The 19,240-nt window shown below is 38.2% G+C and overlaps 2 protein-coding genes across 2 annotated transcripts in view; both read left to right on the top strand.

Moving 5' to 3' along the window:
• The first annotated feature begins 463 nt into the window (after window positions 1–463).
• On the top strand, window positions 464–7,215 carry rnf139 (ring finger protein 139). The gene is made up of 6 exons (XM_028036733.1): window positions 464–1,023; window positions 2,169–2,824; window positions 2,997–3,144; window positions 3,236–3,342; window positions 4,205–4,456; window positions 4,549–7,215. Exons 1-6 carry the CDS (start codon window positions 861–863, stop codon window positions 5,326–5,328), a joined length of 2,106 nt encoding a protein of 701 aa, XP_027892534.1. The 5' UTR covers window positions 464–860; the 3' UTR covers window positions 5,329–7,215.
• A 451-nt stretch (window positions 7,216–7,666) lies between these two features.
• Window positions 7,667–19,240, top strand: part of tmem65 (transmembrane protein 65) — a 30,770-nt gene continuing 19,196 nt past the window's right edge. Inside the window, exon 1 of the mRNA XM_028036767.1 lies at window positions 7,667–8,304. Within this exon, the coding sequence (XP_027892568.1) occupies window positions 8,010–8,304 (295 nt within the window). The 5' untranslated portion in view covers window positions 7,667–8,009. The remainder of the gene's footprint in view (window positions 8,305–19,240) is intronic.

The following is a 19,240-nucleotide window of genomic DNA, read 5'->3' as shown; positions in this document are numbered from 1 at the left end:
TATGTTATTTTTTGTTTTCAACAGTGCATCTTTTTTTATCATACCATTCTCAAATAATGACAAAAAAGTTTGTCTTAACAGAGGTAAATTTCATGTTTAGTATAGCTAGATTCTTAACTAAACTTTAAATTCTGCTGGCTTTGGTCTCCCACATACAGATTGTTGGTGGACCTTTCACAAAGCTTTCTATAGGTGCCTGTGTCTTGCTGTTCAAGTTAAGTCCAAATAAAATTTTTCAGGTTTATTTCAATTGTTAGCTTCAAATGTGAGCATACATTCAATATCTTAAAAAAATAGATATAGCTACTACATTTATTTGAAATAATTTATCAGAAATTTTGGATGTTCGTCCTCAAGAACATCTAAAATGTGTACCCTTTTTAAAATTATTTTGTGTAATGTGATAATTTTAAACTGTGGGTGACAGAATAGTTCTGTGAAATATGTTACGTCAGCTGCCACACCCACAGACGCTGATATTACGTAGCGTAATGCCTGAATAAGCCAGCAACTTCAGTGTTCTTTCTCATAGTAAAACTGAAGGAAATTGCTGTTTCTCTGACAACTTCGCAGTTTATTCTGGAACTATGCAGCGCAGGATCTGATGGAACACCCTGACATCTTAACGGCTGACGTCTAAAAGAAAACAGGAGCTTAACGTTTAACAGAAACAGAAGAAGCAACAGGAGGTTGAGCTGGGCTAACATGGCGAGCCGCAGCAGGTTGCCAGCTCCCGAATAAATGTAAAGCGAAACGAAACTGGAAAGGAGAGGGGCGCTTGTTTGGAGGACTTTTGCACAGCTTCATATTACATGGATTCTATGAGTTGACCAGGACTGGTACGCCACCTCCGAAGCCGTATGGCGTCCACTCAAGCCCGGTTAGGCCAGCAGGCCTTAGCGTTGCTAGATGTGGCTCTAAGAGTTCCATGTATTTTTACTATCGACGTCATTTTTAACTCTTACTACAACCAGGGATCGGGATGGGCTGGGGCAACAGGAAAAGTGTTGGTCAGAGGTTTGGGTAAGTATTTTTAAGAGGTTAGAGATCAAGAGCCTCCAGTAAATGTCAATAAGCAACAGCTAGCGCTAACAGCTAAGCTAGCCAACTGAAGCTGCGCTATCTGGTCTGCCACCTGTCAGACCGATTAAAGCCGACTTAACTACCAGCAGGAGCACACATTCAGTCCAGATCTGTTTGATTAACTGCTTAACTAGATTGCATACTTTATTATACATTCGGCTCTGTCGTTAACAGCTCTCTGACTTTCTCGGTTACTGCTAATGCAAAGAGTATAGCCACAGGTGCAGTGTCAATATTTGACTCACCGTCCTTAATAGCTGTTGGGGGTATTCTGGCAGCTTGACATTGTGCCTGTCCAAAACCTCTGCCTTTACAAATTATGCTGCAACTTTTTTAAAACGTGGTTTACATATTGTTGTTACATTACACAGCTAAGGCTACCGCCAGTACAACATTTGGTGCGTTGTTTCGAATGACACATTTTAATGTAGCTTTTTTTGTATGTTTTTTTTTCTTGTTTTATAGCCAAGTTTTTTCTATGGATTTAACAGGCAGATTACATAATGCTACCGCGTGGGAGACCTTTGAACGATTCAGGGCTATGGTACAAACTTCTTGGTGATAGTTAATCTCAAAGCAACATTTTTAATTTAAAGTTGGTATAAAGTGGCCAAAGAAATTGTTTGTGTTTACAGAGTGTTTAGAAAAGCTCACACCTTTTTAAGTCACATTACCACAAACCTCATTGTATTTTAATGGGGTTTTAAAGTAACAGAGGAATATAAAGTAGTGCTTAATGGTGATCTGGAAGGTTAATGATGCACAATCCACCTTTTAGAACCACCTATTAGAAGTATACGATTTGGGGGTACTTTCTACCAGCCAGGCACATTAACAGACAGAAATGTACCTCCTTTTCCTTTGCAAAATTTCTCAAGCTCAGACTGACGGAGGGGATAATGCCTAAAACAATAATCGTGTTTACTATTTCACTTTATTTACCTTTATAACCTCTATACATAAATCTACAATAGCAACAGAGAACAGAAAATCAGCAATTTTCTATATTTCCTAAAAAATTAATTGTGAAAGTAAGATTTTCATCATCATTGCTTACATTGTGTGTGGTATGCTGTTTGTCTCAGGTGTCCTCATCTCCACTGTGGTGTTGCTGCTCTCCCAGAAAGCCTTGTTCAAGTTCTACACTCTCTTCTTTGCTGTCCTCCTTGGCTTGGCAGCAGTCCTCATAAACTACTACGCCACCTCACACATAGACTTCTACAGTGCATACTGCAAAGCAGCACTGGGGTTCAGATTGCTGCCCAGAAATGGGACGACGCTCTGGCTCGGAATGGCCGCTGTCCAGCTGATGTTTGGCATTGGATACGTGTTTCTGCTCAATCTCCAGTCAGTGTTTGCGGCTCTGGTGGTTTTGGACATCATGATCCCTCTGTGGGGGATGATGATTGAGCTTCCCGCGGACGTCAGGCACATGACGGCGGTCATCTCGGGCCTGGCGCTCGCTCTAAACACAGCTGTCTGCCTAGCCATGAGGCTGAAGTGGTTCTACTACTCGTGTCGGTACGTCTACTTGCTGGTGCGGCACATGTACAGGATTTACGGACTTCAGCTTCTGCTGGAAGACACATGGAAAAGAATCCGGTTTCCCGACGTCCTGCGAATGTTCTGGTTGAGCCGGGTCACCGCCCAGGCACTCATACTGGTCTATGTTGTGCGAGCGGTGAGGAAGGAGAGTGGGGATGCAGCAGGTGGAGCTACAGAGGGGAGCTCTGATGCACAAGTAAGTAGCCTTTTCCTTAGTACCTGAAATATTTTAGTAAAAAACAAAAATAATAATAGTTTCCTAAGCTGTGCAGGTGCTTTAAATTCTTAATTTTTTATTTTTTAATTTCTAAATCTGCTGTGCAGTTTTTGGGGAACTGTCTCATTACCATTTTTTTGGATGTTTTTAGGGCTACCTGTTCAGCTGGGACGTGTTCTGGGATCTGACGCGCAACCTGATCATCTCTGGATGCGATTCCACTCTGACTGTGTTGGGCATGAGTGCTGTCATCTCCTCCATGGCACACTACCTCGGCCTTAGCATCCTAGCTTTCATAGGTATTAGCTTTGTTTGTGTTATAGAAGCATGTGCACAGAATTTTGTAAAATGGTTCTTGGGTTTGAGCTTTATCTTTTTTGAAATGTCCAGGTTCGACTGAGGAAGAGGATAAGCGCTTAGGCTTTGTGGCTCCTGTTCTGTTCTTTATTCTGGCTCTACAGACCGGCCTCAGCAGCCTGGATCCAGAGGAACGTTTGGTATGTCACACAGGATTCAAGAGTCGTGTATTTTTGCTAAAACAAGATATTTATACTAAGTTTTGCTTTCAATTTTATCTGTTAGGTTTCTTCTTATATTTTTATAGCACTTTTTGGGATGTGTGGATGAAGATTTCTGTCTCCTAATATTCCTATATGAGTAATCGCAGATTAAAAGTTCAATCTAAAGATTCAATTAAAGGGTTTACATTGCAAACACACTCATCAGTTTAATTAAAATCTAGGACAAAGGTTGCAGGGTGGAGTAGATGTAAAAGGACAAACAGCCTTTGAGAGAGGCTGTTCATCTTGAACTCAACAACTCAGTGGCTGACTCAACCTTTGCTGGATGTCCGCCCCCTTTCCTTTCTGAACCATTTGAGTAAATGCCTATTGTTTCAACAACTTGACAACTCCATTCGAACATCACCCTGTCTCATTCATTTTAATATCTTATCAATTTCCTTCTTACTTATAGTACTTTGTAAAAGTTTTCATACCTGTAGAACTTTTTCTCATTTTATCAGGATTAAAAAAAACCTGCATTCCAACCATAATTATGTTTTCAGCTGGTCCTACTGAGCAGTAAAACCAGTCCAAGAAAACAGAAGGAAGTTTTTCTCTCACCCAGGTGTCTGAATGTTTCAAAACCTAAAGCACTGATGTTATTGAATGAAGGTCACAAAACCTAAAACTGTAGATATTACAAATGGCCTTCAAACTTTTCTTTTCCACTGTAAGATAAAAACCTTTTTGGCTGTGTTGAAATGGGATAAAAGCTCATGAGGAAGATAGTGGCACTTGAGTTTTTGTCTGAAACGATGTGTTGGTGACAAAATGTCTGCGTCACTTTTCCACCAAGGTCCGCTTGAGCCGAAACATGTGCCTTCTACTGACGGCCATCCTGCACTTTATTCACGGCATGACCGACCCTGTCCTGATGTCCCTCAGCGCATCCCACGTCTCTTCCTTTCGCCGCCACTTCCCTGTTCTGCTGGTGTCAGTGGCCCTCTTTGTACTTCCCGTAGCGCTCAGCTTCACCCTCTGGCATCACTACGCCCTCAACACCTGGCTCTTCGCCGTCACAGCCTTCTGTGTTGAGCTCTGTCTCAAGGTGAGTGCCAAAAGGTTTAGTCTTTTAGCATTAGTTATGTTGCTGTTTAAAATGGTTAAATTGCTTCACGTTCTTATCTCTGTTTGCTTCAGGTTGTGGTGTCATTAACGGTCTACGGTCTTTTCATGGTTGACGGATTCTCCAATGTACTTTGGGAGAAGCTGGATGACTATGTCTACTATGTGCGTTCCACCGGCAACATCATCGAGTTCCTGTTCGGTGTCATCATGTTTGGAAACGGCGCCTACACCATGATGTTTGAGAAGGGCAGCAAGATCCGTGCCTGCATGATGTGTCTGCACGCCTACTTCAACATCTACCTTCAGGCCAAGAATGGTTGGAAGACCTTCATCAACCGACGCACCGCCGTGAAGAAGATCAATTCCCTGCCAGAGGTCCGAGGCGACCAGCTGAGGGAGATTGAGGACGTGTGTGCCATCTGTTACCAGGAGTTTGCCAGCTCAGCGCGCCTCACGCCATGTCACCATCACTTCCACGCGCTGTGCTTGAGGAAGTGGCTTTACATCCAGGACACATGCCCCATGTGCCACCAGAGAGTTTACATCGAGGACGATGGCCGAGACAGAGCTGCTTTCTCCAACAACAACGGAGGCTACGCAGCGCCGCAGGACGCCGTTCCAGCAGGCCCGCCGGTTCAAGGAGAAAACCCGCACGGACAGCCGGTAGCTGAGCTGGTGCCAAACGGAGCTGTAGCCGGGGCGCACGCCGCTGGAGGACCAGCGGGGCTCGACGATTTGGTGGAGGACAACGACAGCATAGAGTACGACGAAGACGAGTGGGGCACTCAGAATGGCAGCACACCGATAGAAGAAGAGTATATAAATGACGACACAGACTCTACAGAAGACTGACGAGAGAGGATCTATAGAAAATAATATACCTATATCTTTATTATATTTAAGTTAAAAAGAACACTTAAATTGTTCTCGGAAAATTGTCAGGGATCCCAGTCTCTGTTTCTCCTTAGTTTCTTTTGAGTTTTACTCTATAAGAGCTTGTGGGAAGAGTAAAAGCTGCTCTGTCTGTGTGTGCGTGTGTTGAGTGGAAGTGTGGGCAAGATGTAGACCAAAAACTCATGTTGCTCTTTTTCTAAAATTTCCATTGAAAAGTCATCAGAAATTCATAAAAAATTCAAGTTCTCATTGCCTTGACACGGTTATACAAAAATCAGTTTTTATTAAGGTTCGTCTTTGAAGACCTACAGGGAAAGTGGTGTTATCAGGATGCCTCTGGGATATGTGCCGACATTTAATGTGCTTAGACAGTGACTTAAAATAGTCATGCTCCCTTGTAATTTATAGAAGATGCTGGATAATTTAAATACTTTTTTATTCAATTCTCTGATCTGTTTAGTTTTGGATCCATTCTCCTTTTTGTCATTCTCTCATTTGTCACCTTAGTCCTTTGACAAACCTGCTGTTTTAGATTTTCTAAAATAATCAGTTTTCAATCATAAGTAATTGATTTGATGAGTTTCTTGTGGTTGGTTTTTGTGAAAGCTGCAGAAACTCATCTCATACCAGCTCTGATCTCCTATCATTCAACAATTTGTAGATTTTGATTGGCTCAGGTTTGTTGTGAACTCAGTGTTTTTGTCCTTTAAGCGAAATCCTTGTGAAATAGGCCGGTGTGAAGGCACTCGCTGGTGGAAAAATCGAGGTTCGTCTGATTAAAGATCAACTTGCTACTGTAGTCCCTGATATACCTCTCATTGCTTACTACTGGTCTCTTCTGTGACCTCACTTACTGTGTACGTTGTCGTACATATGATGAAACCTGTGCACATGTTCTCTGTAATATTAAAGGTTTCAGGTGATTTGTTTCTATTAATATTTACATTTTTCTGCACAAGTTATTAAATTAGGTTAAATGCCTGTTTCAGGTACAGAACGACTTACTTGTAGTAAGACTACTGGTTCTAGAAAAAGAAAATCAGTTGCAATTTAAAAAACAAATGATGGTAAAATTGCCAACTGTTGTATACACATTACTTGAAAGGGAAAAAGTATTTTTAAAATATCAGGTGAAATATTTTTCTGCTGGATGGATGTCATTTTCCAGATGGTTATATCAATCATTAAACATGCAGTCTTGTTTCTTAATAGCATAACTTTTCAATGTATCCCTTGTGCAATATGGCTGATGGGGTGAGCTTCAGCTTCTTGTCTCGAGTTCTACTGCAGGAGTTTCTTCAATAAAATGGGGGCAGCCACAGCTTCTAAAACTACCACCATTTTATGATTTTTGCAAATATTTTGTCATATACCCTATGATATACATTGCAATTTTGAGCAATATTTCTTACTGTTAAAAAATGTTAACGCCTGGTACATGACTAAGGCAAGTTGACTGAAAAGTCTTTATTTTTTCTGCCTTGAAACTAGAATATAGTCAACCTCAGTACCTAGAAATCTTAACATTGAATTTATTGATTTGAAAAATATTTTCAAGCATAAATCTGAGTATTGTGGTAAAGATTTAATAATCTTGAATTCTGTGAGGGTTTATCTACAAGCTCATGATCATAACACATACAGACTGGTAGTTGAGGATGACCTACGAGGAACCTGATCAAGTGTTAGGGAATATGATTGGAAAGCTGTGCTTTTTAATATGCTCGAGCTGTGAAGGATTTTGTTTGTTAGTTTAATCTTAAAGCTTTTTGAAAGGTAAAAGCTGTTAATTTTGCCTTTTGTTTTAAAAAGACTTATGTAAATAAAATTGTCTTTGATATTGCATTTTGAGCACTGTCTTTATTGGAATTTTTTACTGTGGTTTCCCCAATTTTTTTAACATTCCATTCTTAAATAAATACTAACCCACTGTAAAATGTAATGTATAAAGATGTTGATTCAATTAGCCACTATAGGGTGCTGTTCCACCATACAGGTAACGTTTCAGTATTACCATAATTCCTTAATAGACTTGATTTGAACTTCGAAAACATTAACATTTTGCAGATTGTTAAATTTTGGACGAAATTCTTAAGTGACAGAAACAAATAATTAGGTCTTCGTTTTTGATAAAATGAATAAAATAGCTATACATTCAAAGATCTGGCTATGTAAAAATGCAATATAAGTAGGACAAAAAAATTATCTATCCTTAGAAATAATGTTTAAATTTATTATGAAAATTATAACCGGAAACACTAAGCTTTACTTCTAAACTCTGAATCAACAGCTTCCGGTTTTCCTCCTGACTTGACTCTTGTAGTTCCAGTTCGGTTGCGGTTTGAACTTCGTGTGTTAAACTCCTGGCCACCCAGTTCTAGGAGATTATGAGGGTTGGGCGACGGACAGCGCGAAAACAGACTATGTCCGTTTTCTTAACGTGTTGCTCGGGATTTACAGATTTTAAAAGTCGTCAATTCATTCTTTAGTTGACGTCGAATGAGGCTAGTAGGACCGACCAACAAGCAACTTTGAGCCCCAGCGCCAGTCGTTGGTGGAGCGGAGAGTCGTCTTCGTACCTTGCCGTTCGAAGAACCCTCAAATAAATTAGGTTTTACATGTTATAACCTGACTTAGTTATGTATACCGGGACAATGCTTAAGGTATGCCTGCGGAAAGCTCTCTGGCCGACTGTACAGAAGTTACCGTCGGGACTGAGGCAGTCTCCAGCAGCGGCGGTTGTGGCGCTGAGACTCCCGGGGACAACGCGACACTCGCCGTGCCGCTGGATGGGAACACATGGGAGAAACGAGCCCAGGGAGCCGCTCAACTCTCCCAAAAGGGCCAAAGAGTTCATTTATCGTCTACACCCGAATGAGAGGACGTGTTTACTGCAGGAGCTTCAGATTTTCGAGTCCAAAGCAATCGCTCAAGGTAAGAAATTAACAGCTCGTATTAAAGGTGCCAGCTCCATGACAAACTGAGATTTGATGGGAGGCCCACGTGAGTGAAGTAAAATGCTTTAGTTTATGTATTGTACACAGCAGGGTGCAAACTTTACCCATTGTTGGTAAACTCTACTCCGTCGGCAGGAAATTTTATTTAACCAATGTGTTTTTTTTATTTGTGCTAAAGTTTAAATGCAATTCTATACATAGAGGCTGCAATAAATCAGAAGATCAAGCCCTCAGCTTGCAATGAGTTGACATACTGATGTAAACGTGATAACATCAAGCGGTTGCTGTTGAACTTGCATTAATTTTAGTGGTGAATCTAAACCCTTAAAGCACAAGGGTTTGTTTCACACATAAACAGTAACCAGTCTGTCAGTGAACTGCAAAGTTGGCACTGGAGGCCATAAAGCAAAACTTAATTTCGCATTAACACTAGCAGAAGAAGCATTCATATGTGTATTGATATGAAACAAAGTAAATTGTAATTTTTCTCCATCCCTGCTCCTCAAGATACATTTCCCTGCATGTTTAACTTGGAGGGCATTGAACCTTCAGGACCAGGGTTGATGTTGAATTATATCTAGACCTGGAGACATGGACCCAGAGTGTGCCACTCCTACTGTTCCAGTCCGTCAGAAAGGTTGTTCATCCAGTACCAGAAGTCCCAAAATAAAATAAAAAATTATAAATAGTTATTTCTCTTGGTGTTCAGATTAAACTGAGTGAGAATAATTATCATGACATGACAATAATTGACTAAATACATAAATAATAAAACTAAAACACAGCTTTGTTAAGAAAAGTAAAAGCAATAAACGTCAATATCATACTGTTACGTCCAAAATTATTCATACAGCAGGCAGATTTAGGGAGAAAGTAACCATTTAATTTTAACAAGTTTTCTTTAAAATGAAACCAACTTGTACGTTTTGGTAAGGCCGACATAAGACAAGTAGAAAACCTGTGAGAGGAGCTTAAGATTAGTGTGATGGCAAGGACACCTTACAATCTCAAAGACTTTGATCTTATTATCAAGGGCAAATTGTCAAAATATCCCAGCAGCTATTAGAAGGGTAAGATTGCTGCAGTGCCAATACATTTTCTTTTATTGACTGTTAGAAATCTCTAAGCAATTTTCAGTGTACTTTTAAAAAAAAAAAAGAAGTTAAATTTCTTTTTTCAAAATTGATATCTGTGTTTATATGGTTTCATCATTAGAGGTGCACAGAAATGAAAATTTGGTCTGATATCAAACTAATGCCAATATTGAATGTCTAATAACCTTTCAACACTGTAAAAAATGACCACAGTGGTGACCTTGCTTTTCTGCACCAGCTAAACACACCCCAGTCCTGGGCTACATCACTATCACTAAACAAATACCACATGGGCAAACCCCTTAACATCCTGAGACACAAACACCAAGATAAAAATAAACACTGTTATTAATATCAGCCAATAACAGTGTTCTATAAGTTTTACTTATAGAACTGATACCATTATGTTAAAAATGACACTGGTGTTAATGCTGATATATATTGCATCCATATTTATTACTGTGAGAGTAAAGTCGAGTTTATTTGTGTAGCACAATTCAGCAACAAGGCAGTTCTAAGTCTTTTATTCCATAAAGAGATCCTGATCCTTTGAGAAACAAATTTATTTAGAAAAATAAATTGAATTCTGTCAGGGTTATGAATATTTTTGGAGTTACTGTATATATAAATGTAAATATCACTGTATTTCACCAGGTAGATCTGAACATTTGATTGGTTAACCTGCACAATAAGACCTCTACTGACAAATCATATTTACTAGCTAAGTCTGATACTCACCTGCTGATTGATTCTGGCCTATAGCAAATAAAGTATTTTATGAGACTAATTTAATTACACATATTTAATAATTGATTTACTTGTTTTCATTTTAATTAGTTTTTGACACATGTAAGTTGACATTTATTGATTTTTTAAAAATTGTGGACCCTTTGGAGTTCCATGCAAGTGAGGGGTGAAAGCTGCAATCTTACACCTTCTTGTCCAAGCACTACAAGTCATTTATGGCCCACTTATGATGCGTCGCCCACCATTACTAAATCTTTGTGAGCTTTACTGCGCTTCTTGGCTGTTCTTCTCTATCCCGGATTTGTGCCAAGCTGTTCCCAGCTTCTTTCTTTTCTGGCTCACAAATTGCCCTACATGGAACAAGCAAAGGATGCTGATTCTCATACCCTCCTGCTTTCGAAGAAGAATATGTTGTTTTCACTACAGTAATCTGTTTACTCAGTCATAAGACCAGCTCTATTTCAAGACTGTGGAAGTAGGTAGAAACATTGACTGTTTTGTGAGGTCATTGCTGGTTTCATTTGCTCTTAAGGCAATTTGTCTCAAGACCAGAGTGACTCATCATAATGTCCAAAACACTAAAACCATCTTCTGAGTCAGTAGTAGAAAAGTTCAGGAAAATCTGCATGTTCTTTGCTTGGAAAAAAGTCATGATTTTTATTTCTATGCGTTGGTCTATGTCGTATGGATTTCAGATTTGTTCAGAGTTGCTGAGACTAGTAAGTTTTACACTTGACAAACCTGCCAGTTATGGAGAATCTGAATTGAACTCATCAGTTTTTTCTCATCTTTAATAACTTTTGTTGAATCATGTGTTTTTCTTCTGCTTGCTGTATGGTATTACCCGACATCTAACATCTTATTCAAAAGTCATATAATACTGAAACTGTTGCAGATGTGTCGTTTTAACTGAAAGAGATAAAGTCGTACCTCCTGACTGTCTTTATCCTTTTATTTTGCACAAGACAGCTCATTATTACCGTGCACCCCAGCTGCTCATTAAATTGACGAAAATTCAGCTTTTTTTTTTAGGTAATGTTGTCTTTTTCCACTTGGTAATTTATCTACTGCCCAATGAATAACAGAGTTTTCTTTTACACCTTGATGAACCAAGGACAGAAGCTTGTATGTTCAAACTGAAAGACAGCTTTGATGTTTCCTCAGAGACTGTTTTAATTACCCAGAGACTCAGTATTATGCTTAGTACTCTTGTTGTTTTCAGGGTTGACTCATAAATGAACCCAACATCAATGCCTTACCTTGCTACTCTCGACCTCACCCATTTATTTAATTTCCTTGAAATCAATAAAGTGTTTTTGAATTAAATTGTTTTAACAGCTTTTTTTTTTTTAGTTTTTTTGCGGAGTGTGTTGTATACAAGATTTCATATCAAATCCATTTCTAAATGTGTGATGAAGAATTGAAAAGAATAGATATATTTGGCTGAGAATGTTTTTTAATAAAAGTTTCTCAAAACTGTTATTAAAAAGTTTTGAGAATCTTTTTAATAAAGTCGAGAAACTTTTTAATAAGTTTTCTCCATTTTGAGAAAATGGAAAAAAAAAAAAAGAAGTTTAGATTAGATTAATTTTCCCTGTGTTGAGTCCCTAGAAAGTTAACACAGAAGGTCACAATGTTTTGGCATTTTATGATTTGTAAAGCAGTAAATGTCAAACTGGTGAAAAGAGTCCCTTTAGAGACAATTTGACCCAAACAATAGCAAATTACTTCTCAGACATCGTACGCTTACAGCAGAAATGTGGCACTGCCGATATGTTGTCCATGCCGATGATGCACTACCAATTTGTCAGCGCTGCTGACATAAAATGACAGTTTCACCACAAACAATGGTGATCGATGATTGACTAGTTTGTACTGAAAAAATGGTCTGTCAAAACTGATTAAAAATGATTTATTCCAAACCAATGCCTCTGCCATTATACTTATTAAAAACCTGCATGTGTAAGCAATATCAGTGTTGTAAAAATACTATTTGAAATGCAATAATATTTGCCAACGTACAGTGGACCCCACCCTATTTGTGGTTAAGTATTCACAGACATTTATATGAAACATAAGTCAAAATTATTTACAAAATATTTCTGTATTTCATTTGGCAGACCATTCCTAAAATATTGGGGAAAAACATGTAGCTTGAGAAGCTGAAATACTTTGGCACAATGTTGTTACTTGACATGCTAATCAGCGTAAATCAGCAAATCTAGGAGTGTCATCTGTTTTTCTTGGTGCTTATTGTAATGTCAATAATACTTACTAAATCAGTAATGGAGATAAGAAAAAACTGTTGATGTTAGCTTCTGTGGTAGTACGTATTAAGGTTACATTTAGTGTTGAACTTTAAAATAAATAATTTTTAGACAGAGTATTCACAGATTTGAGCTATCTACAGGCAGCTGTGGTTCTAACTCCTATTGGTCATTCACACTTTGCATGTCAATAACATATTTGTTTGATTGGAGTTCAACTGCAGTAGATGCCCATTTCTGACTCTTAAATAGTCCCTAATATCCTAAAGTTCACATAGCGTTAGAGGCACAGCAGAAACGGAGAGGAGTGATGTAAATGTGGCATTATCAGGACTGATAACATCATACATCTTTACTTCACATCATGCAGTCTTGGCCACAACCCACACGTTTGGTCCCATGATCTTGAATCTTAAATTTGAGTGACTGCAAACATTTTAAGACAAAATTGGCCTGGAAGTGAATGAGATTTCTTTATGTTCAAGTTTATAATAGTGAGCTATCTTCTTGGCTCCGTTTTACTGTGTTATTGTGCAACATCATTAACTATAGCTGTACATCATGCTGCTGCACTGTCCAATGTTCTAATTAGACCGTGTATTTTTTTGTGTAGAGAAAGACGTTGGCGCTGAACGTCTGTGCTAATAAGCAACTTCAACCCCTTTAACTCTAACAACTAATGAGCTAAATGCCACCCAGGAGCAGTGAAGAGGGTGAAAATGTTTACTTCAGAGCCCCAAAACATTTCTGACACAGTACTTACTAAATTACAATAATTCTACATTTTGTAAACTTTAATGCATTAAATTGGCTTGACTATCTTGGGATCAAGTTGAATGTAACAAAAAGTCTAAAAAAACAAATCACAGCTTCAGAGACATTTTTTAGTACAATTAAAATGCAGCAAACAAAGATGTTTTCATGTTTACTTGGAGCATCATTAAAATTAGACACTGAGTCTGTTGTCAAGTCACATGGTGACAGACCAGCTGTGACTGAGTTGGAGCTGCAGTTAGGAAAAAACATCTGGAGAAAAAAAATCTCTTGAGAGCCTCTTTTCCTTTCTATCGCAAGTGTAAATTCATATTGTACATTCATGTTTTTGTTGTTTTATAAATCTGAAACTATTTTAGTAAATCAGTGTTTAGTATAATGTAGTTCAGTTTTTACTTGTCAAATTAGCTCTGCTTTTTAGCTATAGTTTTTCAGTTACAGTTCAGATTATTTAAAAAGCAGTTGCTAATGCTAGTCAGTAGCAATTCAGTTCAAAAGTTGTTTTTGGCAGCTCTAATTAAAACATCTTGTCTGTTCTTATTTTGTGTTTCTTCCGGGTATGAAGATTCTGCAACTGTAATTTGAAAGGATGTTGCCATCATTGTTCTCCAGCAGACAATGATCTTTGTTTGTGGACGCCATTAGTGCAACAGGGTAACGATTCAGAAAATACTTCCTGTTATTGGACACTCTTACTAAGAAGTTAGACTGACACAGCAGTTAGACAGACCTCCGTTTGGGAAGAAATATTATTTTGTTTTAATATCCGTAGATCTTGTTCCATGACATCTCGTTAAAGCTGTTGTCCAAACCTCCTAATTCCTCTCAGAAGGAATTAGGAGATTTTATTAGGACACCAAAGGAAGTGTCGCTTTGGTGGGTGGAAATACTTTGACTGATTCACCAGAACGATTGCAGTGAATAATGACCCTTGAGCTTAAACCCAGGTTCATTCAAATTAAAAGGTTAATATACAGTATCTGTGTTGTTTACCATTGAGCTTCTGTCTTTTTCTGTGTCTGCTCCTGCTTGACAAGATGTCCCACTGAGTCCAATTAAAATGCCCTATCACTGTGGGAATCTGCAATTGCTCATGCTGCTTTGACATATGGGCAGCGGCCACACTGCTGGGTTCTAATGTACATAATGATGCTTTAGAATATTCCAGTTAAGGCAGCTTGGGTAGCATCACAAGGGATTTTAGGTTATGAATAGGACTTTACTTCACTGGTAAAAGGTTATTATTAAAGGCTAATGTAAAGTCCTTAAACTGTGCTGCTATGAATAGAGAATTTCACCTAATGCAGAGACTATACAGATATACAATAAACAAGATGCACCAGTTGAGTACGTTAGTGTGCCTGAGGCTGGTTACTGATGCAACAAACGTGCCATGAGTGCAAGGGTGTTTCTCTTTTCTGTTTCTGCAGGCAGAGATAGGCACCATATTCAGTTGTTCCACATATTTTTTGAATTTGCAGCGGTTGGTTTATCTTCTGTTTTGACAGTGTTGAAAAAACAACTTCTGATTTACTATGGTAATCAACTGTGAATCATTTTGTTACTACATATAGCTACAGGTTGACATAAATCTCTAGTTATGAGATGTCAGAGCAACGCTGGAATCAGAAGTTTCCTGTGAAAATCCTGAAAATATAATATCTGTGTATAAACATCAGGACTCCATATATTTCTCTTTCAAGCAACAAAAAGTCTCCAATGCTTGTATTATTTAAATAAACACCACATTTCCATGAAAAGCTCATGCAAATCAGCTCCTCTTCTTCCCGCCTCTCACCTGGAGCCTTCCTCACTCCTTACATAAACCTTCCTCCTGATAGCCAGCCCTGAAATGTTAACTATTCCCTCTGAGATGATGGGGTCTTAACATTAGGGGGAAAAAAAACAAAACAAACAAAAAAACAGGTTGAATTGTTTTATTTCTGTTCACCTGCAGCTCTTAAAATACAAGTTTGTGGTTTGATGCAGTGGATGTTCATATACATTAAAGAACAGTTTTTATTCCTTTTCTAGCCATTCATGTCGCCAAAAATATAGAAGTATGGCACTACAAAAAAATATTTGTCATCATTATTTATAATCCAAGGCTGAATGGTAGAATCTGAAATTGACAAAGTGACATCCTAAAGGAAACTACTTCCTGCACTCACCAGTCTGCAGCTTACAGACACAGCAATCCACAGCAGCAGAGGTTTATGCTGCAGCAAGATGTTGGCCAGGACCAGTAATATACTGAACATGGCCTTGGGTTTTATTTTTGAGAGAGAATTGGTTTTTTTGGGGGGGAAAGGGAACTTTTATGATGAAACCAAACCTCTTTAAATTTGAATTGCTCAGACTAGAGCTTTCAAGTATTCAGGAATAGTCTTGAACTTTTCTAATGTGAAACTTGTGTGATATATTTTATATATCAAAACTCCTATTTGATTTTTATTCATCTTTTTATATAATTGCAATGAGTTGTAGTCAAGGATGTCTTAGGTGTTAGGGTGTATTCACAGCCCTCATGTTTAGTCTGCTTTAATCAAACTCCAATTCACTTGCCTAGAAAGTCTGGTTCTTTTGGAGAGGAGTGAATGCGCAATGAAACTGATGTGGACTGAAAAAGCAAACTCTGGTCTGGCTAAAAACTTGAGTCTCTGTTCAGTCGAAGTGAACTGTTTAGCAGTTCGAATGCGTATATCTATGCCAAGTAGATCGGAGGCTGCTCCTAAAGCAGGAAGCGGAGTGTAGCGCAGGGCATTCTGGGTAAATACGGCAAAAACAAATGCGCTAGCAAAAGAAATGACTCATGGTCTATTACAAACAACAAAAGAGAATTTCTACAATGGCTAAAATCTGCCACCGTCCCATCGTTGCTTACATTTTGTGAAGAAGGAAGTTGTGTTCAGTGTTTCTTCAGAGGTTTTCATGTTGTTTCCTTCATTGGTTCTTGGTCCAGCACCACCACATGCAACCTGTTGAACATATTTTTAAAAGCATTTGGTTTGTTTGACAGATGTTGCAAATGTTTCAATTTTCGTCCCCAATTGAATTTAGTCTACTGGACTATCAAGTGTGAACATACCCTTAGAGTGCATTGTAACTCTTGATTCAGGTATAAGAAAAATGCCCCATTGAAAAATTCTCCATTGTCAAGTCTCACGCTAGCTGGTTAATGTTTGGTTTTGTTCTAGCCAAGTTGGGTGTGTCTCCACTGGAGGGAGGAGGAACAGAAAGAACTGTCAGAAATTGTTTGAGTATAGATCATGCCTACAGTTATGTCCACAAATATATCTCAAACCTTTATATAAAAAGGTTCTTCGAGTACAGCAGTTACAAAAAATGGCTCAGTTGTACTACAGAATGGCACAAAATAATAGTGTTAGCATACCATCATATTTTAAGATTTATTGATAGTCATTGATTCGTTCAAGGAACAAACAGCTTATCACTATACTTTTGTTTCACGGTTGCGGTAAATACTATAAAGAGTTGGATTAGGTCGAAAATTATAGCTTTTCAGGCTTTCAGGTTAATGAAGGCTTAGATTTTAAACAAACATTTGGTAGGAATGAGGGCAGATTGTCTATGGGCTTGTAGCAGACAGTCGAATCAATGAAGTATCTTTACTCTTCCTGTCTGCTTTTATTAATTCCAAGCAGGAACATTTCAGTTAAAATAATCCCAGAGCAGAGTGAGGCTACATCTAATTAAAGCAACTAAAAGAAAAGGATCAGATGTTTCTGTAGCAGTCACCCCACTGTTCAGTTTATTTCGGTTAGCGTTAGCTCATGGCTGGATGTTTCTGGACTAGTGCTGGGCTCACATCAGAGCAGTTCGGGAGCCTCAGGCAGTTTCTCCTACACTGCCTGTCATGCCAACAGAAAAGGCTGGACAACATGCTCAAAACATTTCCCACTGAAAACCCTGACATTTATCCTAGATGTTCGGAGGAATAAGAAATCAGCTGGCTCTTAGCTGATAAAGTTTCAGTTTGAGATCCAAACTTTATTTTTATGTCTGTTAAATTATCAGAGTGGGCTGTGTGTTGAAATCTTTTCTCTTCTACAGCGAACATTAAACTTGTGTTTTTGTCACAACACTATTGGTAATTCTTGTTATTGTAGTAGGTATAACACCAAGCCTGCTGTCACTGCAGTATGCTTTCAGCATTTCACTCACAATATGGTGCCGACACACTGTGACAAGCTTGTCAATCTCATCTCATTCTGTAGTACTAACACTGAGCAGAGCTTTGAACGCAGCACTGATTTCCTCAGAGATTTGAGACAGATAAAGACACTTTCTTTAGGGAAAGCAGTTTGAAGGTGCTGACTGGCGGCTAAGAAGTTTGAAAAGGTGCTGATCGGCACATAAATTAGGTCTTTTTTTTTTCAAAACCTCAGCTGCATCGTTAGGCCTGTTGTGGAGCTTGCCTGGCCAACCACAGCATGATGTCGCTTTGAACTGAGCAGAAAGTACTGCCTCATGCTGTGGGATTGAGATGAATTTCCAGGGATGCACCACAATACTTGACAAGTGCACAGTCAGTAGATTGTAGAATAACAGGGTTAAAATGGGAACTGTGGAGAGAACCGGAGTTAATGCTTTGATTGAACAAGTGCTTTTACTCCAGGTGTGTTATTTCTCCCCAAAGTGGTCACCTGAAGTATTCACACTTTAAAACAGGCAGGGCAATGACATGGCGAACAGCAGCAAATCAAAATGCTTAGCATAATTTTTGAAACTGTGAATTTTAATGGTTTTTTTGATTGGTTAAATATAAACTTTAAAAAAACCAAAACATGCTCCAAACATAAGATTTCTGATTAAAAAGCATATTTTTGTTTTGAAATCACGCATCCCATCAGAGAGTTTAAAAAGGTAAAGTGTTATTTCTGACTTGATCCTTTTGCATTGTTAGTCTGTACATATGTCCAAGTAATTCTGATAATCTTGCTCTAAAAGTTGTTTACCTTGTGTTTTCAAGCTGCTGTTGCAGTTAAGAAACCAGCTGATTAGGATTGTAAACTGTTCATAAGATCGCTAGTTATTTATAAAACATTTATTTAGCAAGGTTTTTGAAAAAAATAGTTTTAATAGTTCAGTACCTCTTTAGCAACAACCAACTGCTTAGGAAACAATTTTTGCAATATTACTGAATTATATTGCTTATATTAGTCTTTAGATTTCCGACAGAACCTTACATTGATTCTTATTATTATCTGATACATTTATTCTTGTTGCTACAGGAAGTCCAGCAGTACCCGAGATCTCAGTTTTGTGTTTGACTTGAAACAAACTAGAAATCCTAAAGGAAGCTTCTTAATTGCTGGCACTAGCTAGACTCTATCCTTTGTTGTTTTTGCAGACATCTGTGCTTTTCTCTTACTCAGCCCATAAGCACTACTGTGTTCTCCCTGTTGTTTGGCAGGCAGCTGAGGCATTCTCCCACTGGAGCATCTCCTAAATAGCTTTTAACTTCTAAGCAGGGAGAATGTATGATACTACATTACAGACCTCAGCCGTTGTTATATTATTGATGAAGTTCTTATTGTTCTGTAAAAAAAATAAAAAACCCTATACATCGACACTCAGAAGCAAACCTTTCTGCACTCTTCAACAAACTTGAGCTCTTTTTGTACATCAGTTTAATATCTTCAAAAATCCCAATGGTGTGCAGGAAGTTAACATGTCCATATTGATTTCAATGTCAACAAGTAATTTACCATTTTTAATCTGGAATTTAGATTTTTATAGAATTTTGACTTTCCAAAATTCAATCAAATTTTGATTGAATTTTTTGATTGAACTTGACCTTGTGGTCAAGTTATTTGTATAGTAATTAGTAATACATCCGAGGTATCAAATTTGGCCATTTTTTCTCTGAATCAGCTAAGTCTCCTGGCAGAACCGCAAGAGAAACCTAAAATTGGCATTGGCTTAGAAAAGTTGATTGCTGCTTTATGAATAATGAAATTCTGCTGATATGTCATTTCTTCTTGTTACACTGAAGCTCTCCACACTG

Source organism: Xiphophorus couchianus, chromosome 13 (assembly GCF_001444195.1).
Source record: "Xiphophorus couchianus chromosome 13, X_couchianus-1.0, whole genome shotgun sequence".
NCBI classification, from domain to species: domain Eukaryota; kingdom Metazoa; phylum Chordata; class Actinopteri; order Cyprinodontiformes; family Poeciliidae; genus Xiphophorus; species Xiphophorus couchianus.
Note: the sequence above shows the minus strand (reverse complement) of the source record. Positions and strands in the feature narration are given on the sequence as shown.